Genomic DNA, 23,800 nt, shown 5'->3' with positions numbered 1-23,800 from the left:
ATTAAAAATACAGTGAATTAAGCTATACCTTATCCCATTATGCATTATGTCACAAAACTAGTGAGCTAAGTCTGTTGTAGTACTGACAGTGTAGTGTAAACATGGCTAGAGATGTTAAAAGCAGAGGAGCAGACAAACTGATTCAACTGAGTGAGTCATTTACGGTGGAACCGCTCCAATTGATTCAAACTTGTGACTTCGATCACTCAGTTCAAGTGATTCACTAACAAAAACCATATCATTTTCGAATTTCGACATAGCTTGTAATGATTTTAATGTATAGTGATGTGTGAAACTGAGCTTTTTGAAACTCCAAATCAGTTAAACTACTGTGTCGCAAAATGAATCATTTGATTCAGATCGGGATTGTGTTTTGCGAATCATTTGATCTGGACTTCACAGCGGGTTTGCAAATTATTTGCTTTAGATTGGAACTCTGAGTATCGTGAATCATTTGATTTAGATCGGGACGTCGGAGTACGGATCGTGAATTATTTGATTACATTGGAACTTCAGAGCAGTTTGTGAATCTTTTGATTTAAATCGGAAATTCAGAGCGTGGATCGCGAATCATCATCATCAGATCGGGATTTTGGAGCATGTATCGCTAATATCTCTGATTTCTTTCTTTATTAAACAGTGCAAAACAGTACAGTTATAAAAAAAAAAAACAATGGTTAGTGCAGCAGAACCATGGTTAATTTGTGGTTACCAAGGTTAACTATTGTAATGTAAGGTTTGTTTGTTTTTTTACCATAAGAGGACACATAATAGGATTAGAGATGTGTTTTTACTGCTTTAGGATGAACAGAGCTTTTGTATAGTTTCCATATACTTGTCTGGATCAACTCTGAATAAAGAAAAGAGAGGTTTAGCGCCAGAAAACACAAATTAATTAAATGATTATATCATAAATAGAATAAATAAAATTTATTTTCCTATATTCTCTTTCAAGTTGTCAAACAATTCAAAGAAAACCGAAAGAAAAAAGACACTTCCAAAAATCGCTTACAAAATGAAATCTGACCAAAATTTCTCTGTGTGGGTACAAAACATCTTTCTCAGACAAAAACAGCAACTGACTTCAGTGTTTGACTTATATTGTAATTACATCCTCAAGCTTTTTGTAAAATTTGGATGAACTCACTGCAAAAAAATGCTTTTCTTACTTTGATTTTTTTGACTTGTTTCCTGCAAAGTATCTAAAAAATTCTTAAATCAAGAAAGATTTTCTAGACGAGTAAAAAATATTGCCTTGTTTTCAGAAAAAAAGAAGTTTTTGCTTAATACAAGAAAAAATAATCAGCCAATGGGGTTAGCAAAATAATCTTATTTTAAGCAGAAAACTAGATTATTTATTTTACCCCATTAGCAGATTATTTTGTTTGTTTCAAGCAAAAACTCACTTAATTTTAACTTCTTTTTTCTGAAAACACGACAATAATTTTCTTTTTAATCCTTCTTGATTTAAGAATTTTTCGATATATGTGACCCTGGATCACAAAACCAGTCATAAGGTTAAATTTGTCAAAACTGAGATTTATACATCATATATAAGCTTTCTATTGATGTATGGTTTGTTAGGATAGGACAATATTTGGCTGAGATACATCTATTTGAAATCAGAAATCTGAGGGTGCAAAAAAATCAAAAAGACTGAGAAAATCACCTTTAAAGTTGTCCAAATTAGGTTCTTAACAATGCATATTACAAATCAAAAATTACATTTTGATATGTTTACAGTAGGAATTTTACAAAAAATCTTCATGGAACATGAACTTTACTTAATTTCTTAATGATTTTTGGCATAAAAGAAAAATCTAAAATTTTGACCCATGCAATGTATTTTTGGCTATTGCTACAAATATACCCCAGCGACTTAAGACTGGTTTTGTGGTCCAGGGTCACATAATTTGGCTGGAAACAAGAAAAAAAAAAATCTAAGTAAGAAAAGCAGTCTTTGCAGTGCTGTTGTTTGACCTCTTTGTATTTAAGGAGAGAACTATAGTTTCCAAAATATTTTTTTAAGCGTAGAAGTAATCTTTCCCAGTGTATGAATTTAATCTGAGATGGGAAATTGTATTGTGTACATCTAACATTACTCATGGAAAACCGGCTAGTGTGAGGTGAAAAACAGGAAAGATGTAGTCAAATGTAGACAAACACATGCAGACGTTTTTATTCTTTCACAAGAAGTGGAATCTCAGGCGTAATCGCCAGACGGTCTTGTGATTTGTGTTTGGAAGGTTACAGACCTGTTATCAGTTGTCAAGCAAAACTTCAGTCATGTTCTGCTTTAAATATTTATTTGATACTTGAACGCAAACCTATAACAGATTCACCTTGAGCCTCTGCGAGAAAAATTGCGAGCAACTCTTGAGACGCTGCCAGAACTGCTAAACTTTTTTTTTTTTTCTGCACTGTGTTTGGTGCCAGAATTAGACTGACAAACACTGGAGGTTTAAGAGCTTTTGGATGTACTAGGCGTCGCTCGCTGATTATTACAGCTGATGTGCTGTGGTTCTTTGAACATTAATCAAGAGAAAAACAGCGTAAGAATATGCTTTGTTTCAGATTTGACATTTGCGTCGACTCGTATTTCGTGATCAGCAACGTTAATAAATCAATTATGACGAAAGAGAAAAACACCAAAGACTGACAGGGTGAGGTGAACCGTAACCGAGAGCACAGATTAAAATCTCTTCTGTTTTTCACTGGCAAATATGATACTTTAATGGAAAGCAGAGACTTGATTGTCTAATGTCAGGAGAGAAAAACACCTGCAATGCAAACACATTATTGAGAATAATGAGTTGAACAACAGCAGGACGAGATGAGATGAGCTTAGGGTGTTTGAGAGAGATAGCATCGGTTTCGTCTAGGCTGTGCATTTGAGTCCTTATATATTTAAATGTTGAAATGTTGCATCAAAATGGTCTACTTACAGCCTGTTTATTGCAGCGGTTAAACGTTTTCTGACACATGCTTTGTACATTGGTAAATAAGCTTCTAGCTGTTGGGATGCTGTTTTTTGTGTCTAACCTATCTCATATTTTAGCAATCATAGCTAAATTAGTAGGGATGTAACCATATTAAAATCTCATGAAACAATATTATCTCGATATGAAGTCTGTGATACAATATTTATTACGATAATACATATATAAAAAGACAAATGAAGACTTGAAAAAAATTAACATTTTGTGCATTTTAAAGTTAAATTCTTCTATCTAATGCACTTTAATTGTTCAAAATTAAAAGCTCCATTCCATGTTCTTAACTTATAAAACTCAAGTCTCATTGTACCTGAACTTTAAAGGGGACTCAACCCTCTTTTTTGTTGTGGTATACTGTCTTAGTCTAAATTACATTCACACTTGTGTTTTAGGAAGCCAAACAAATTGGAGTAAATTAATAATATTGTTATAATTTTTTTTTTGTTGGGCCTTTAAAATCCTTTTAGCTGGCTCCTCCCCCTAGTGGAAGGGTGCATTAGTTTATAGTAAATTAAACATCTAAAACCTTAATTAAATTTTTTTTAAATGCTTTTAGTTCAGTAATAATTTGCTGGTTGTCTTCTTAAAAGAGGGACCGGGCTTAGGTCTGTGTTCTACAATGCGTTTTAGTGCTACATTTAAAAAAAAAAAAAAAAAAAAAAAATTGAATCTAAAAAATTTGAGATTACGTGATTAAAGTCGTAATATTTTAAGAGTAAAGTCGATATAATATGAAAATAAAGTAGTAATATTTCAAGGATAAAGTCAAAATATTTTGAGAATAATATCTAAATAAATTAGAAATATTTTGAGAATAAAGTCGAAATATTACGAGAATAAAGTCGGAATATTACGAAAATGAAGTCGGAATATTATGGGAAATAAATTTGGAATATTTTGGGAAATAAATGTGGAATATTACGAGAATAAAGTCGGAATATTACGGGAAATAAAGTCGGAACATTAAGTCGGAATATTACGAGAATAACGTCGGAATATTACGAGAATAAAGTCAAAATATTACGAGAATAAATTGAGAATATTACGAGAATAACGTCGGAATATTACGAGAATAAAGTCAAAATATTACGAGAATAAAGGTGGAATATTACGAGAATAAAGTCAAAATATTACGAGAATAAATTGAGAATATTACGAGAATAACGTCGGAATATTACGAGAAAAAGGTCAAAATATTACGAGAATAAAGGTGGAATATTACGAGAATAAAGTGGGAATATTACGAGAATAAAGTTGGAATATTTTGAGAATAAAGTCTGAATATTACAAGAATAAAGTTGGAATATTATGAGAATAAAGTTGGAATATTACAAGAAAAAATTCGGAATATTTTGAGAATAAAGTCGGAATATTAAGAGAATAAATACGGAATATTGTGAGAATAAAGTTGAAATATTATGAGAATAAAGTTGGAATATTATGACAATAAAGTTTAAATATTATGAGAATAAAGTCGGAATATTCGAGAATAAAGTCGGAATATTACGAGAATAAATTTGGAATATTACAAGAATAAAGTCGGAATATTTTGACAATAAAGTCCGAATATTACGAGAATAAAGTTGGAATATTATGAGAATAAAGTTGCAATATTACGAGAAAAAAATTCTGAATATTTTGAGAATAAAGACTGAATATTATGAGAATAAAGTCTAAATATTACAAGAATAAAGTTGAAATATGACGAGAATAAATTGGGAATATTGCGAGAATAAAGTTGGAATATTTTGAGAATGAAGTTGAAATATTATCAGATTAAAGTTGGAATATTATGAGAATAAAGTCGGAATATTACGAGAATAAATCTGAAATATTTTAAGAATAAAGTCTAAATATTTAGACAAAATCAAAATTATGAAAATAAAGTCAAAATGTTTTGAAAATACAGTCCAAATTACCAGAATAAATTTTAAATGTTTCAAGAATAAAGTCAAAATATTTTGACAAAGTCAAAATTATGAAAATAAAGTCCAAATGTTTTGAGAATAAGGTCAAAATTACAAGTATGTATTAGCAGAGTGCAATTCTTTACGGTCAAACATAGACTTCTAAACCTTTTTTTACATTTTTATTTTTTGAAACGCTTTCACTGTAGCGTTATTGTTTGGCTCGGTTGATGCTTTTTTTCACTATAAGCCTGGTCATAACTTTTTCAGTTGAGTTACAAAAAGATAGATTGGTCTAATTTTAATCTGAAAAGTAGAATTACCCAGTGACAGTTAAGAGGTTAAATTATTGTTTAGGTTTACCAGTAACAATCGGTCTATTTGGTTTGATCCACATTCTGTACATAGTTTGAAATCGAACGGTTTTGTTTGTCATGCCGCTGATGTGAAGTTGAGCGTTTAGTCTCAGTCTCGGTTTGCTGATGATGAGGAGAGAGTGAGGAGAGATCAGCTTGCAGGTGTCTGGCTGAGACGTAACAGGTGTGCAGGTGTCAGAAACACTGCGGCCCCTGAGCGTGATGAATCCACCAAAACACATCCTGTGACTGTCAATCACAACACTTTTTCCCAGCTCCCCTGAGTCACCAATATCGATTTGATCCTCATGTCTCCTCTTACTCAGCATAACCTTCACCTGGAGTTTTGCATGTTTGTCCAGCATTTGCATTTGCATGTCAAGTTAAATGTCATATATAAAATGTTAGGGGTGTTTACACATGTAAAGCTTGCCAGTGTGATATTAGGTTGTTATGGGAGGATCTTAGCATTTTGCTGTGTAATTGTTTTTGTTATGGTTGAATTTTTGCTTGTTTATATATTACATATAGTCAAAAGTTTACATACACCTTGCAGAATCTGCAAAATGTTACCAAAATAAGAGGGATTTATTTAGTACTGGCCTAATTAAGATATTTCACATAAAAGACATATATAAATTTCAGTTGAATTTATAAAAAGGCCTGATTTTTAACACTGCGTTGATAGCTGAATGATCCACAGCTGTGGTTTTTTATTTAGTGATAGTTGTTCATGAGTCTCTTGTTTATCCTGAACAGAAAAATTCTTCAGGTCCCACAAATTCTTTGGTTTTTCAGCATTTTTGTCTATTTGGACTCTTTTCAACAATGACTGTATGATTTAGAGATCCATCTTTTCACACTGAGGACAACTGAGGGACTCATATGCAACTATTACAGAAGGTTCAAACGCTCACTGATGCTCCAGAAGGAAAAACTATGCATTAAGAGCCGAGGGTGAAAACTTTTGAATTTGAAGACTAGGGTAAATTTAACTTATTTAGTCTTCTGGGAAACAAGTATCTTGTGTAGCTTCTAAAGGAGAGTACTAAATAAAAAAATACAAGCAAAATAAGAAAAATGTGCACATTCTGGTCAAAAGTTTTCACCCCCTGGCTCTTAATGCATCATGTTTCCTTCTGGAGCATCAGTGAGTGTTTGAATCTTCTGTAATAGTTGCATATGAGTCCCTCAGTTGTCCTCAGTGTGAAAACATGGATCTCAAAATCATACAGTCATTGTTGGAAAGGGTTCAAATACACAAAAATGCTGAAAAACCAAAGATTTTGTGAGAGCTGAAGGATTTTTCTGAAGAACAGCAGACAGTTTAACTGTTCAGGACAAACTAGGGACTCATGAAGAACTATCACTAAACAAAAACACAGCTGTGGATCATTCAGGTAACAACACTATATTAAGGATCAGGTGCATGTAAACTTTTGAACGGCGTTATTTTTATGAATTCAATTCAATGTGAAATATCTTATTTGGGTCAGTGCTAAATAAGAGATAACATGCATTTTGTATGATCCCTCTTACAGTGCCTTGCGAAATTATTCATACCCCTTCATTTTTTTCACATTTTGTTATGTTGCTGCCTTACTGTATGTTAAACTACTTTAAATTACTTTTTTCCCCTCATCAATCTACACTCCCTACTCCATAATGGCCAAGCAAAAAATAGTTTTTTTTTTTTTACATTTGTGCAAATTTATTAAAAATAAAAAACTGAAAAGATTCTGTTGTATAAGTATTCATACCCTTTTCTGGGACACTCGAAATTTAGCTCAGGAGCATTCATATTGCTTCTAGATGTTCCTACACTTGGAGTGGAGTTAAACTGTGGCAAATTCATTTGAATGAGTCTGATTTAGAAAGACACACACCTCTCAGAAAAGGTCTAACAGCTGAAAATGCATATCAGAGCAAAAACAAAGTCCTGAGGTCAAGATAACTGCCTGTAGAGCTCAGTGACAGACTTGTGTTAAGGCGATGATCTAGAGAAGATTTCAGAAACAAATCTGCCGCATTGAAGGTTGACAGAAGCATTCTCCATAATGGAAGACTATTGGAACAACTAGGACTCTAGAAAATGTCTGCCAGCCCCCATCCAAGCTGACAGAGATGGAGAGGTGAAAAGGTGAGGCAAAGAATGGCAGATAATTGCCAAATGCAGATGTGCAAAGCTTGTCACATCAGACCCAAAAACACTTGAGGCTGTAAAGGTGCTTCAACTATGCACTGAGTTAAGGATATGAATACTTATGCAATGCACTTATTTCAGTGTTTTATTTTTAATACATTTTTTTTAAATTGGCAAATCTGTTTTTTGCTTTGTCATTATTATGGTGTATTTAGTGTAAATTGATGTGGGGAAAAACTAATTTCAAGCACATAATGCTGCAACAAATCAAAAATGAAAAAATGTGAAAAAATGAAGGGGTATGAATACTTTTGCAAGGCACTGTAGGCCTATATGTTTGTTTGTTTTTGTTTTTTCTGAAGAACAGCAGGCAGTTTAACTGTTCAGGACAAAACGAGGGACTCATGAACAACTATCACTAAACAAAAAAACACAGCTGTGGATCATTCAGGCAACAACAATGTATTAAGAATCAAGTGTATGTAATCTTCTGAAGACTTATAAAAAAAAAACACACATTTTATATGATCCCTATTATTTTGCACATTCTGCAAGGTGTACTGCATGTAAACTTTTGACTTCACCTGTATATATAAAAGCAGAGCTACTCTTGCATTCTCTCATCACTCCTCCTCTAGACTCTAGTTTTCTAGTTTCCATCTTTACCAGGCCTCCATCGATCAATACATCGGTATATAGCGGGGCTGACCGACACACAACCGTGTGTGTGAATGAATGCTGGCTGATTTAATGTGGAGGGTGTAAATAGACATTAATGAGCAGTCGTCGCATGTTGTTTGCTTTCGTCTCTTGGCCTCTGGTGCCGCAGCTGCGCTGACAGCAGCCCTAGCAAAGGTCTTTCCCGCCTGGCTGAATCAATCTCTCTAACAACCCCGTGGGCCGAGCTCTCCAGCGCCCCGCGTTTCATCATACAGCCGGCCGGGAATCTCGGCCACGTCTGGTAATGAAAGCCAGCACACACGGACCATCATTAAAGCGGCGTGTTACCCCGATGCAGGATGCATCTGATAGCTAGTATTTACATCATACAGCAGCAGATCCGCCGGTCATTATATGTGCTGCTGCACGGATGAAAGCCTCTGGAAAGCCTTTTCACGACTCCATTATCCATTATTTTCAGAATGGCTCTGCAGTTCTGGGGTCATAAATAAAAGTTCCTCTGTGAGAAATGTTCACGTTGCGCAGGCGGTGTATAGTCAGGAGTCTGTATGTTCCTCATTGATTCAGGAGTGCATTGTGGAGTCGTTCAGAGCTGGAGTTTGAAATGTATTCTGACATAAATAAAGGATTACAAGAGAAGTCAATGCTTCAATCCACTTGTCAGAACTGGAAACAGGTTTTCCCTGGAGTCAGGAAAGGTTTACCTGCACATAGCCAGTGTTTTCAGCATCAAATCTGGTGCATTCTGCATTATTTTGGCTAAAAACAGCACAGTTTGGTAAGAGAGATTATGGCAACCAGTTACCAGTAGTTTTGTTTTTACATGCCGTTTAGAGACAAGGTTATCTGAAGTAGATTATACATAATAATAGACCAACTTATATATATATATATATATGTGTGTGTGACCCTGGACCACAAAACCAGTCTTAAGTCTCTGGGGTATATTTGTAGCAATAGCCAAAAATACTTTGTATGGGTCAAAATTATTGATTTTTTTCTTTTATGCCAAAAATCATTAGGAAATTATGTAAAGATCATGTTCCATGAAGATTTTTTGTAAAATTCCTAATGTAAATACATCAAAATGTAATTTTTGATTAGTAATATGCATTGTTAAGAACCTAATTTGGACAACTTTAAAGGTGATTTTCTCAGTATTTTGATTTTTTTGCACCCTTAGATTCCAGATTTTCAAATAGATGTATCTCGGCCAAATATTGTCCTATCCTAACAAACCATACATCAATAGAAAGCTTTATTGAGCTTTCATATGATGTATACATCTCAGTTTTGTAAAATTTAACCTTATGACTGGTTTTGTAGTCCAGGGTCACACACACACACACACACACACACACACACACACACACACACACACACATGTTGGGTTTACATGTTTTATGGGGACATTCCATAGGCGTAATGGTTTTTATACTGTACAAACCGTATTTTCTATAGCCCTACACCTACCCTACACCTAAACCTAGCCCTCACAGGAAATTGTGCACACTTTTACTTCCTCAAAAAAACTAATTGTGCATGATTTATAAGCCTGTTTCCTCATGGGGACCTGAGAAATGTCCCCACAAGGTCAAAATCTACTGGTATTCCTATCCTTGTGGGGACATTTGGTCCCCACAACGTGATGAATACCAGGTACACACACACACACACACACACACACACACACACACACACACACACATATATATACATATATACATTTTTTGTATAGATTTTTATTTGATTTTAATATATTTTTTAAATATCTATATTTATGTATTTTTTTGCTCAGCAAGGCTTTATTTATTTGATTAAAAGTACAGTAAAAACAGTACAATTTGTTAAATAATATTTTAATTTATAATAACTGATTTCTATGTGAATATCTTTTAAAATGTAATTTATTTCTGTGATCAAAGCTGAATTTTCAGCATCATTACTCCAGTCTTCAGTTTCACCAGCTGATTTGCTGCTAAAAAATATATTTTTGTTGAAACTGTGATGCATTTAATTTTTCAGCATTGTTTTATGAATAGAAAGCTCAAAAGAACAACTTTTTTTTAAATAGAAAACTTTGTAACATTATAAATGACTTTACTATCACTTTTGTTTAATTTAATGCATTCCTGCTAAATAAAACAATTTCTTGCTTTTTATTTTCTTTCTTTGTATAATATGTGACCCTGGACCACAAAACCATATAGGCCTATACCTTTTATTTTAGATTTTTATTCGATTGTAATATTTTTTATTATATATTTATGTTTTAGAGAGAAGTCTCTTTTGCTCACCAAGGCTGCATTTATTTTATTAAAGACACAGTAAAAACAGCACAATTGTTAAAAAATATTTTAATTCATCATAACTTATTTCTATGTGAATATATGTTCAAATGCAACTTATTTCTGTGATCAAAGCTGATTTTTCAGCATCATTTCTCTAGTCTGCTCAAAAAACATTTCTGATGTTCAAAACAGTTGTGCTGCCCAATATATTTTTTTTGTGGATAACCAATATTTTATTTTTCAGCATTGTTTTATGAATAGAAAGCTCAAAAGAACAACTTTTTTTTTTAATAGAAACCTTTGTAACATTATAAATGACTTTAATATCACTTTTGACTAATTTAATGCATTCCTGCTAAATAGAACCATTTCTTGATTTTATTTTCTGTCTTTGTAATAATATGTGACCCTGGACCACGAAACCATATAGGCCTATACATTTTATTACAGATTTTTATTAAATTTTATTAGTTATTTTTTGTATATTTATATATTATATATTTGCTTACCAAGGCTGCATGTATTTGATCAAAAATACAGTAAAAACAGTAAAATTGTTTAGCATTATTTTCAATTATAATAACCAATTTCTATGTGAATATATGTTAAAATGTAATTTATTTCTGTGATCAAAGCTGAATTTTCAGCATCATTACTTTAGTCTTCAGTGTCAACAGTTGTGCCAACAAATATTGTGTGGAAACTGTGATACATTTTTTACTGTTCTTTTATGAATAAAAAGCTCAAAAGAACAGGTTTATTTGAAATGGAAACCTTTGTAACATTATAAATATCTTTACGATCATTTTTAAGGAATCCCTGCTGAATAAAACTATGTCTTGCCGTTTTATTTTCTTTCTTTGTAATAGTAAGTGACCCTAGACCACAAAACCAGTCATAAAGTTAAATGTTTTTGAAATTGAGATTTTTACATCATCTGAATGTTGAATAAATAGGGTAAATATACCTATTAAGCTCACCAAAATCTACATGAAGACATTTGTTATATTATGTTATTTAATTTTATGTTCCTCATTGATTCAGGAGTGCATTATGGTGTCGTTCAGAGCTGGAATTTGATTTAAGCATAAAACCTGGTTATTTTGGCTAAAAACAGCACAGTTTGGCAAGAGAGAGATCTGTCTGATTTGAAGCAACCAGTCACCAATAGTTTTGTTTTTTAATTTGTTATCTGAAATAGATCATATTATAATAGTTCAACTTGGAACTCAATCTAATTAAAACGACAAAGTGGTGCAATTGGTTTTACAGAAAAACAAAAGAAATTAGGAGAAATATGCTCACTAAGGCTGCATTTCATTTATTAAAAATACAGTAAAAACTGTAAAAATTGTGAAATATTATTAGAATTTAAAATAGATGTTCTCTATGTGAATATCTTTTAAAATGTAATTTAATTCTGAGAACAAAGCTGAATTTTCAGCATCATTACTCCAGTCTTCAGTGTCACATGATCATTCAGAAATCTTTCTAATATGCTGATTTGCTGCTCAACAAACATTTCTGCTTATTATCAATGTTGAAACAGTTGTACCCTCCAATATTTATGAAGAAACTGTGATACATTTTATTTTTTTAGCATTTTTTTTTGTTAATAGAAAACTCAAAAGAACAGCTTTTATTTAAAAATAGAAACCTAATACATAATAATCACATAATAATATGCGACCCTGGACCACAAAACCAGTCATACAGGTCATTGTTTTGAAATTAAGATTTATACATCAACTAAAAGTTGAATAAATAAGCTTGTTAGGATAAGACAATATTTGGCCAAGATACAACTATGTGACAATCTGGAATCTTAGGTGCAAAAAAATCAAAATGGTGAGAAAACCAGTAATCACTAATCAAAAATGAAGTTTTGAAATATTTACTAGAGGAAATTTACAAAATATCTTCATGGAACATGATTTTTACTTAATATCCTTAGAACAAGCAAATCTGCCAAAGGGGTAAAGCAAAACAATCTTATTTCAAACAGAAGATCCATTGGCAGATTATTTGGCCTGTTTCAAGCAAAAACACACTTAATTTTGACTTGTTTTTTCTGAAAACAAGTCAATTTTTTTTACTATTCTAGAATTTCCTTCTTGATTTAAGAATTTGTAGATATTTTGGCTGGAAACAAGAAAAAAATGTAAGAAAAGCATTTTTTTGCAGTGATAAAACACAATCTTTACTTAATATCCTAATGATGTTTGGCACATTGTAAAAAAGGCTTATCTTAGTATTTTTGTCTTGTCTTGTTTCTAGTCAAAAATCTAAATATTCTTAAATGAAGATGTATTTCCTATAAGCAAAAAGAGTCTTGTTTTAAGCAAAATGCACTTAATTTTTTTCCCCTGGAAATGAGACTAAGTTTTTTTTTTCTTATCTAGTAAATGCATCTTAATTTAAGATTTTATATATATATATATATATATATATATATATATATATATATATATATATATATATATATATATATATTGACTAGAAGCAAGACAAAAATATTAAGATAAGACTTTTTTTTGCAGTGTGCCAAAAATCATTGGGATATTAAGTAAAGATCATGTTCCATGACAATATATTTCCTACAGTGAATTTATCAAAACTTAAATTTTGTTTAGTAATGTGCATTGCTAAGAACTTCATTTGAACATCTTTAAAGGCGATTTTCTCACTATTTAGATTTTTTTGCACCCTCAGATTCCAGATTTCCAAATAGTTGTATTTCAGCCAAATATTGTCTCATCCTAACAAGCTTATTTATTCAATTTTCAGATGATTTATAAATCTCAATTTCAAAAAATGGACCCTTAAGACTGGTCTTGTGGTCACATATTATTACAAAGAAAGAAAATAAAGAAAATAATTATTTCATCCAGCTGGGATGCATTAAATTAAAATATGATAGTAAAGACATTTATATAATGCAGTGCATAAAAGAAAAATTTACAATTTTTACCCATAAAGTGTATTTTCGGCTATTGCTACAAATAAACCCAAGCTACTTAAGACTGGTTTTATGGTTCAGATGCACATTTTTCGATTCAAATTAAAAAGAGGGAAAATGTAGCTGGAATAAATGAGCAAAAAGTTGTATTGAAGTTGCAAAGCATCAGACAATTACTGCAGACAGAAACTGTAAATCTTGTTGTGCACAATATTCATCAAATGCTGTGTTTGGTCTGAAGCTTACAACAACCTCTAGATAACCCAGAATATGAGTTTGATTTTAAGCATCCACTGGGAAAAAAAAAATCAATGCGTAAAAAATCAACACTTACTGTAGCATTGCATCTAAGAATGGGCTTCGCCAAACAAACCCAGAAGATCTCAGAGTCTTATTGCAGAGACTCCCACTCATTCATCACACACTCAATGCTAATATAATATCACACCATTATAGTAGCAGGCAGTGCAGATGTGTGTTCAGAGGTCTTCATTAAGGCTGCAGATCTCGTCTTGAGTTCTCAGTGAGACGTGAGCTCTTGAGAGTTTCCTACGGCGCAGCAGGAGCTCAAACACACACACACACTCCTGCTGTCTTCACACTCCAGGACACTCATCCTCATCCTCACCACACACACTTACGGCACAGCAGGACTTGACCTCATGACCCCCGGCATTACCAGCCCGCTGCTCTCATTAACTAGTGCTGCATGCGTGTGTGTGTGTGTGTGTGTTTGGTGTCAAGGGTGTCGTGTATGTCACGTCGGGAGGGTTTTTAAATATGTCTGGGCACATTCATGTCATGAAAACAAAACGGCTGCATGTATTGATTCACATCAGCCCGTTGTACATACTAAACGTGCTGTTGTTCTACTGACAAACCTCAGCACTCAAGGGGGCGATAAAGTTTCCTTGCAGCTAGAGAAGTGCATGCACAAGTCCAGCTAAGCAAAATATGGACTGAGAATGTTTGGGTAACGTTTGTAAAAATGTTATTTCTGTTTCTCACTTTCAGAACAAAAATTTACAGATACTCACCCCCTTGTCATCCAAGATGTTCATGTCTTTCTTTCTTCAGTCGTAAAGAAATTATGTTTTTTGAGGAAAACATTTCAGGATTTCTCTCCATATAGTGGACTTCTATGGTGCCCCCGAGTTTGAACTTACAAAATGCAGCTTCAAAGGGCTCTAAACGATCCCATCAGAGGAAAAAGGGTCTTAAAGGAGAACTCCGGTGTGATATTGACCTAAAGTGTATTGAATCATGATACCGAGTGTGAACGTACCTTGCATATCTCATCTCGGTTTGTGTCCAGCTGTCCGAAATCTGGGGTCAGTTAGCCGATGCTCACAACAGGCTGTCAATGAAAGTCAACAGGGCATCGGAATAGCCATGTAAATAAATCACTGTTTTACGCCATTTACGAGGCACAAAGTAGCTCCACACTTCATTGGTAGACTTCCAAGGGCCCTGACATTTAAAACGAGACATTGAGAACTCAGAAAAAGCACCGGTAGTTTATTTACAAGAAGATTTATACAGACAGTACCTGGGAAAGAAAATCCGGTCGCCGCCATCCTGAACTTAGTCACGATAAGTCGAGTGTCGAGCACCAATGAATTTATCAGGTTATCAACGTATCAGGTTGTAGTTTCCTTCGTGCTCGACACTCGACTTATCGTGACTACATTTAAGATGGCGGTGACCGGTCTGTTCCTGGTGGAACATGTCTGTATAAATCTACTTGTAAATAAACTACCGGTGCTTTTTCTGAGTTCTCAATGTCTCGTTTTAAATGTCAGGGCCCTTGGAAGTCTACCAATGAAATGTGGAGCTACTTTGTGCCTCGTAAATGGCGTAAAACAGTGATTTATTTACATGGCTATTCCGATGCCCTGTTGACTTTCATTGACAGCCTGTTGTGAGCATCGGCTAACTGACCCCAGATTTCGGACAGCTGGACACAAACCGAGATGAGATATGCAAGGTACGTTCACACTCGGTATCATGATTCAATACACTTTAGGTCAATATCACACCGGAGTTCTCCTTTAAGCCCCGTTCACACTACACACGACACAGCGACGCGATCCCATTCATTTCAATGGAGAGCTGGCGATTTCCGGCGACGAGAGCGACAGCGGCCGTCAGCGACCGTTGGCGACCGGATGTGGGCGTGTCGAGCGACGCGACAAAGTTCAGAATCTCTCAACTTTATGCAAATGAACAGCGACTTTCGGGAGCGACAGCCAATAGGAAAGAAGATGATAGTGCTCATGTGATCATTCTCCTTTCAGCTCCAGCAGAGGAGAAATTAATTCCTGCCGTTAGCACATACAGGGACATAAATTAAAAAAATGAGGCATGGAAAGGGGTGGCCAATATCGTGGGGATTCCACGTAGGTTTTTAATGAACTAATATGATGTAAAATTAGATATTACCTCTTAAAAAAATCAAAACCAAAATGTGTTAAATGTATGACAACAGACAAAATCATAAATGATTAGACAGCAAATAAACGTACCATATTAAAAATAATATTAACTGCATTAAAATGAATTGTAACATGCTTGTCTTTGTTTCTAAAGTTGCTTTGGATAAAAGCGTCTGTTAAATGGCGTTACTAAGCAACCAGTAATAAGAACGCCCACTAGTGACCTCATCGCCAGCCTCTGCTAGTGTGAACCAGAGCCATATAAAAAGAGAGTTGCGACACGCTTTGATCTCGCCGCCGCACGGTCACGTGGTTCATGGAGCTCTCAATAGTTCCAAACAGCTCCGCGCTGTCAATGTGTTTGAATGGAGTTAAATAGGATAGACAGCAGTTTTACTATATTTGCAGCAGTTTCGAGTAATTATTAACACATAATGTGCATTGATTGTGTATTGATAACTTCTCTGAATACGCTTTACAATCGCATTTTATTCTGGGCAGTGATAAAGAGACATAATTAATATGTTCTCATACTTTTTGGCAGTCAAATGTGACCAAACACATTAAGTGTAATTTTTATTCAATTAAATAATTATAATATACAGTTCAGTTCTATTTAGTTAATATTTTGAGGAGTTTTTTTTTTGTACTGAATAATATGTGCAATAATGATCCTGAACATTTAAAAGATAACATTTTCTAATATAGTATTTATATTAAAGTTAGTGTGATATTTAAGGTAAAACACATTTGAATGTGTATTTGGACATGATCAAACACTCTCTTTTTTATATGTTTTGATTTAACGATTTTATGTTAAATAAGGAAAAAAGTAATTCGTGTTATTTTATGATATTCAAATATACAACATAACTGAATATTATAAAAGGCAAGCAAAAATGGCATTTGACATAATAGAAAAGATGAAAATAGTGTTTAAAAAAACACAAGGCAACGAATTGCATTCAGCATACATTTGTTTTATCGTATTTCTTGAATGCAGTCTTTACTGAAACTCATTCAACCTCCTACAGTGAGAGAAAGATCGCAGAAAGACTAAAAACGTAAAAATATGACAATTAGTATCTGGTTATGGTCGCTATTACGGTGTTTCTCACGTTATCTAACTGCATTTACAGTATAACTGTTTATTTTTTAACGATAAACATTAACTACCACACGCTTTATAAAATACCACTACTGGCCAGTTTTCCGAGAGGTCAACTGATGCTTTAAAATGTAAAAAAATGTAGTAATTTCTTCAATTTACCGGCGACAGTGCTTGAGAAACGCTGAAATGAATGGGCTTCTATGGAAGAGCTATTGGTTGTTTGGAACTATTGGCCGCTCCATGACACGCTTTACTTCCGCATTCCTCAGTTCCTATGGAAGCCTATGGAAGTGTCATAACTCTGTTTCTCTATGGCTCTGGTGTGAACGGGCCTTCATCTAGTGAAACAATCGGTTATTTTCTAAAAACATTTACAATTTATATACTTTTTAATCTCTACACAGAGTACACACAGCGCTAGACAAGACGGGCATTCGAGGTTAAAAAGCATTTGACCCCTTTAAAAGTCTCAGCTTCTTGTGGGTGTGACGGCACACAGACAGAGACCCCGCCCACGATAGTTGATTGACATGACCAAGGACTGATCCTTGTGGCTGTCCTGAAATCCTTCCCATTATGGTTAAGTGCTGTTCACAGCTTTTCGTAGATCTGTTAAAACTGGATGGAGGTGAAGTACTTTAAGTTATGTCACTTAGGTTGGTTTTGTTGTTTATACACACTAGGTTAGGAATTGATGCCACTTTCTGTATTTACGTTTGGTTAGTTGAAGATTTCTTTTCTCATCACATTTTTCTTTATTAGTTTAGGTTTAGATTTCGAAAATGGGTTAGTAAGATTTATTGATTGGTTTTGATGTTTTCTTTTCTTTGGCTCGATTCCAGTTCCCTTCATCCTCCCCAGTTCTCCAGTTTTGTAAAGTTTACAATAAGAATTGGTTTACTTTTTTTGTCTTTTGTAAATATTTACCTTTCTTCCTTTCACCTCTTTACTTATTTTGTAAAAACGTGTCACAGTCTGTAGCAATAAAACAAGTTTGCTTGTTTCTGGTTTTAGAAACTCTATTCAGAGTCCTACTCAGCTCAGTTTTCAATATAATAATGATAATAAATGTTTTTTTTTCAGCTTTGAATTTTCGAATCACAGGAATAAATTAGATTTTAAAATGTATTCAAATAGAAAACAGTTATTTTAAATAGTAAAAATATTTCAAAATTGTACTGTTTTTGCTGTGCTTTGGATCAAATAAATGCAGGCTTGGTGAGCAGAAAAGATTTCTTTAATAAAGCATTAAAAATCTTGCTGTGCAAGAACTTTTGACTGGTAGTGTGTATATATAAAAAACTTTTCAGCATAATATTTTTGTAGAACTTATGATTCATTATTTTTCAGAGTTTCAAAAAAGTTCAAAAGAACAGCGTTTATTTGAAAATCCTCTTTCAAAATTTTATACACTCTAAAAAATATTTTTTTATTAAATAAAAATGGTAACACTTTATTTTAAGGATCAGGAATTAGACAGTAATTAATGACTAATAACTGCATTTGTAAGTGACTAGTTATGGACTTGTATGCCATTACAAGCTATTTATAAGGCCTTTATTGGTTGTTGTCTTATTTTTGTCTTATAGACCCTTTATACTTGTTTCTGTCCTAACAGTGTATTAATTAGCTAAACATAAAACAAACTAATAGCTTGTATTGTGCGAATTACACACTTTATAAGTTCTCAATACACTATGTGAATGTGTAGCTTGTAAGTATAAAATAAATATAGAATAGGCATTTCATCACAGACATTTCAATTAACAGAAAAACACTTTTACGCAAAAGCACAGTCTTTCTAGCAGTTTTTCCATACTAACAGATGATTTAAAAACTAAATATTCCCCATTCCCTGAATTTATTAATAGCTAACAAGCAAATTTCTCACTAATACATTCAGTATAACTTCAGATTATGTTCCCTATTCTAAAGTAGAAAAGCGACATGAAAGTTTGCAGATGTGTCTCATCTGTAGTTTGTTCTCTTGTTGAACCATCAAACAATAAAGACAGAATTCTTCACTGCAATCATGTCTCTTTTCTGCTTTAGAATAGGGAACATAAACTGAAATAATACAGCATTTATTAGTGAGAAATGTGCTTGTTAGCTGTTAATAAATTAAGGGAATGGGGAATATTTTGTTTATTAATCATTTATTAGTATGGAACAACTGCTAGAAGACTGCTTTTGTCTAACTGTTTTTCAGTAAATTTAAATGTCTGATGAAATTCTTATTCTATATTTATTTTATACTTATAAGCTACACATTCACATAGTGTATTGAGAACTTATAAAGTGTGTAATTCGCACAATACAAGCTATTAGTTTGTTTTATGTTTAGCTAATTAATACACTGTTAGGACAGAAACAAATATAATAGGTCTATAAGCCAATAAAGGCCTTATAAATAGCTTGTAATGGCATACAAGTCCATAACTAGTCATTTACAAATGCAGTTATTAGTCATTAATTACTGTCTAATTCCTGATCCTTAAAATAAAGTGTTACCATAAAAATAATAATAATATATTTTTTTTAGATCTTACCTATGATCTTATAAAGATTGGTGGATTTTACTGATTTTTAAAAAAAGAATAAATCACAATTAAAACAGATAGAAAACAGCTATTTTAAATAATTCTTAATATTACCTTTACTCTATCGATGACAAAATAAATGTGAACCTGGACCACAAAACAAGACGTCATCTGAAAGCTAAATAAATAAGCTTTCCATTGATTTATGTTTGTTTGGATAGGACGATATTTGGCCGAGATACAACTATTTTAAAAATCTGCAATCTGAGGGTCCACAAAAATCAAAATATTGAGAAAGTCACCTTTAAAGTTGTCCAAATGAAGTTCTTAGCAATGCATATTACTAATCAAAAAATGAAGTTTTAATATATTTACGGTTGTAAATTCACAAAATATCTTAATAGAACATGATCTTTATTTAATACCATAATGATTTTTGTCATAAAATAAAAAATTGGACTCATACAGTGTATTTTTGCCTATTGCTACAAATATACCCCTGCTACTTAAGACTGGTTTTGTGGCCCAGGGTCACATATCTGGCTGGTTTATTCTGTAAATTGGCTGAACCATTGTTCATCTCTCCCTAAATAAAGTATATGATGTTGTAGCATGCGAACACGTGCCATCACACAGCGGCCCTCTGGGAAATGCTTGTGAACAAGTGGAAAATGACAGGTTCCTCTCCACTGATCACAGAGCCACAGAGTCGCTGTGAGGTCATCTGAAAAACGGCCTGGCGCAGGAGCGCAGCATGATGGGAGGAATACAGAGGAAAGTGTGCCAGCACACTCTCTGATTGCTGTCCGCCCGCCGGCACGGGTCACTGCGCCGCCTGTGTAAACCTACACCTGACTTACTTTCTTTTTTTCATCTGTTTTCCTCACTCCTGCTGCCTTTTATTTGACCTTTTTACATTTTTTCCTCAGTCATATTTTCGGTGTTTTTCACACTTCATCTCCGCCTGTCTGCTCGCCTGTCACTCTTCAACGTCTTCGGGCCGTAGGATGCGCCGGAGGTCCTGGCAGAGAAATATATTATTTACAGATTTTCATATAAATATATTATTTAGATATTTATCAAAAAAGCATTTATGTAATTTTTATATACAGTTGAAGTCGAAAGTTTACATACAGCTTGCAGAATCTGCAAAATGGTCATTATTTTAGCAAAATAAGAGGGATCATACAAAATGCATGCTATTTTTTATTTAGTACTGACCTGAATCAGATATTTCACATAGAAGATGTTTATACTTTATCTCCTGTCTAGGGCTGTCAAATGATTAATCATGATTAATCACATCCAAAATAAAAGTTCATGTTTACATACTAAATGTGTGTTTTCTGTGTTTATTTATTATGTATATTTAAATACACACACATACATGTATTTTCAAGAATTTTTTTTAGATTTATATAGAAAATATTTATAATTCTATATATAGTCTAAATTAAATAGAAGTATAACTATTCATTCATATAAATATTTGTTTAAATCTATACATGTATGTGTGTGCATTTATATATACATAATAAATATACCCAGTAAACACACATTTAGTGTGTAAACATAAACTTTTATTTCAGGTGTGATTAATCGTGATTAATCATTTGACAGCCCTACCCTGTCGTATTTCACCTTAAAAGCAAAATCAGTAAATTATATTAATATAAAGATTATTATTGACTATTAAGCACATTTTGCCCTAAAATTCTCATTACAGTTCTTTGAAAAAATAACATATTATTAAAATGGTTTTATTTATGATCATTTACATTTAAAATTATTTTTTGCCATTTTTTTTTATTTATTTAAATTTTTAAAACAAATGGCTATATAATTTTAATTTAGTTTAGACGATATTTATTTTAGTTAAATTTGCTTCAGAAACTCACTGAATAAATGTAATAAAATAAATGTCATTTTTAAAAGATATATTTTTTTATTATATTGTAGTTAAAGTTTATTTTATTTCAAGTAACAAAAAATATTTTTGGGTCTCATGGTTAAGTGATTTAATTTAATTATGTGCTTTTTGGCTCTCTATATAATATGTTTTATATTTTTGAATTTATATTTAAATACATTTTATTTTGTGCTTTCTTAGTTTTTTATACTTTATCTACTGTCGTATTTTACTTTCAAAGCAAAATCAGTAAATTATATTATTATAAAGATTATTTTCATGACTATTTAACACATTTCGCCTTAAATTCTCATGACAGTTCTTTGAAAAAATAATATATTATTAAAATTGAAAAAATCATGTTAATTTAAAAATATTTTTGAAATTTTTGAAATTGTATTTGTTTATTTTTTTAAAGTATGTCTATATAATTTTAATTTATTTAAATTTTATTTAGTTCAGTTAAATTTGCTTCGGCAACTCGCTGAAATAAATTATATATATATATATATATATATATATATATATAATTTTTATATTGTAGTTAAAGCAACAATATAAATATAATACATAATATATTATAATATATTATTAAAATTGTTAAATAATTTTTTTTAAATGTTATTTATTTTTTAAACACTTCTATGATTTTGTACATTTAAAAGTGTTTTGTAATTTTGTTTATTTTTATAAATATTTTTATTTATTTATTTATTCAACATATGCAATTTTTTTCAATTTTTATTTATTTATTTTAAATTATATATTGAAGATCTATAAACATATAATGATGTGCTTTTTGGCTTTCTATATAATTTAATATTTTAAGCTTATTTTAGGACAACTGTGAATTTGTTTCCTTTTGATTTTGTGGTTAAACCTGTTTTGGACATTTTGGACTGTTTTCTTGAGATTCACCTGCATTTAGTTGAAGATCCTGCAGTATTTCAGCAGAGATGCGTCTATGTGAATTTGTGTTTTTGTGGTTGACAGCTGAAGTCTGGAGAAAACAAGGAGGAACTCATAATATTATGCCATTTTAAAAATTAAACATGAGCTTTTAATAATTGAGTGTCTGTTTTTCACACTTCATCTCCTTCTGTCTGCTGCTGCAGGATGCGTTGGAGGTCCTGGCGGAGAACCTGGAGTTCTGCGGGGATCAGGGGCCGAGCCTGGCGTTCCGAAGGGCCGCGTCGGTCCTCAAGAGCCTTCCCGCTGCATTGCGACGCCTGGAGGACACGCAGCGTCTGCCCTACCTGGGAGAACACAGCAGGACCATCATAGAGGTGCGTTACGAGCCGGAGGGAGCGCTGAGACCCGTCCGTTCTCTCCCTGTCTCTCTTCTCTCACATCAGCAGTCATCTGACCGCGTCTGAGGCCATCAGAGCTGCTCTGCTCCTGCTGAGGCTCTGATGCGCTTTCACATCGCTGATGTTTGTTTTCCTGAGGGTGAAAACAGCAAGACTTGGTTCGGAAAGAATGACAGAGCCTAACATTTCAGAAAAAGAAGTTTAGTAGGTTTTAAATGAGATAAAATGGTGAATCTCAAACCTGTCGAAAGCAAAATCAAGATATTATATAGTTGTGAAGATGAATGCTATGACAATTAAGCACATTAAGCACACTAGATATTACTCCAATTCTATTAAATGCGAGAAATAGTTAAAATTGTAAATTTTGGCCATATACTTTATATTCAGGATATATAAATGTGTCAAAGACGTTAAGATGTCCAGATCAAAATTTTCAAAAGGGATTTTATGCCCATGGAAAGAACAATAATTGTAAGTAAAGTGTCTGCTTTTAAGATTTCAAATAAGTTTTTGGAAAATAAAATGTTAAAATTTGGTTGAAATAATGTTACATTGTCATTCAGTGTAACACTATATTTACGTTAAGATTCAAACAACATGCTTATTCTGACTTGTACATATTAAAATATATAAGAATAAGTGAGCATATTACATTTTATTGTGTTTAAATGAGTAAAAAATGATCTTTAAAGCTTTAAATGTACATGATTTCTGGAGGATCATGTGACACTGAAGACTGGAGTAATGATGCTGACAACTCAGCTTTAAATGACATTTTACAAGATATTCACATAGAGAGAAGTTATTTTAAATTGCAAAAATATTTCACAATATTACTGTTTTTACTGTATCAAATAAATACGGCCTTGATGAGCATTAAATAAAAAAGTTATACATTTTTCTAAGATTATTTCAGGACTATTTCCTTTTGATTTTGGGGTAAAATGTGACTTGCTTTTATGAAATGCGCCTACATTTATTTAAATATCCTGCAGTATTTCAACAGAGATGTGTGTCTGTGAGTTTGTGTTTTTGTGTTTGACAGCTGACGTCTGGAGAATACAAGGAGGAACTTGTAATATTATGCCGTTTTAAAAATGAAAGACAATTAGCTTTTAATAATGGAGTGACGTGTGAGAAAAACACTGTTTTCCTTAGT

At 32.7% G+C, this 23,800-nt stretch overlaps 1 protein-coding gene across 1 annotated transcript in view; it reads left to right on the top strand.

Moving 5' to 3' along the window:
• Nucleotides 1-23,800, top strand: part of dntt (deoxynucleotidyltransferase, terminal) — a 203,448-nt gene that overhangs the window by 31,169 nt on the left and 148,479 nt on the right. The window contains exon 4 of the mRNA XM_073834512.1: nt 22,444-22,614. Coding sequence (XP_073690613.1) covers nt 22,444-22,614 — 171 coding nt within the window. The remainder of the gene's footprint in view (nt 1-22,443; nt 22,615-23,800) is intronic.

Source organism: Garra rufa, chromosome 2, assembly GCF_049309525.1.
Source record: "Garra rufa chromosome 2, GarRuf1.0, whole genome shotgun sequence".
In the NCBI taxonomy this organism is placed as follows: Eukaryota; Metazoa; Chordata; class Actinopteri; order Cypriniformes; family Cyprinidae; genus Garra; species Garra rufa.
This window is presented reverse-complemented; position numbering and strand designations above follow the sequence as displayed.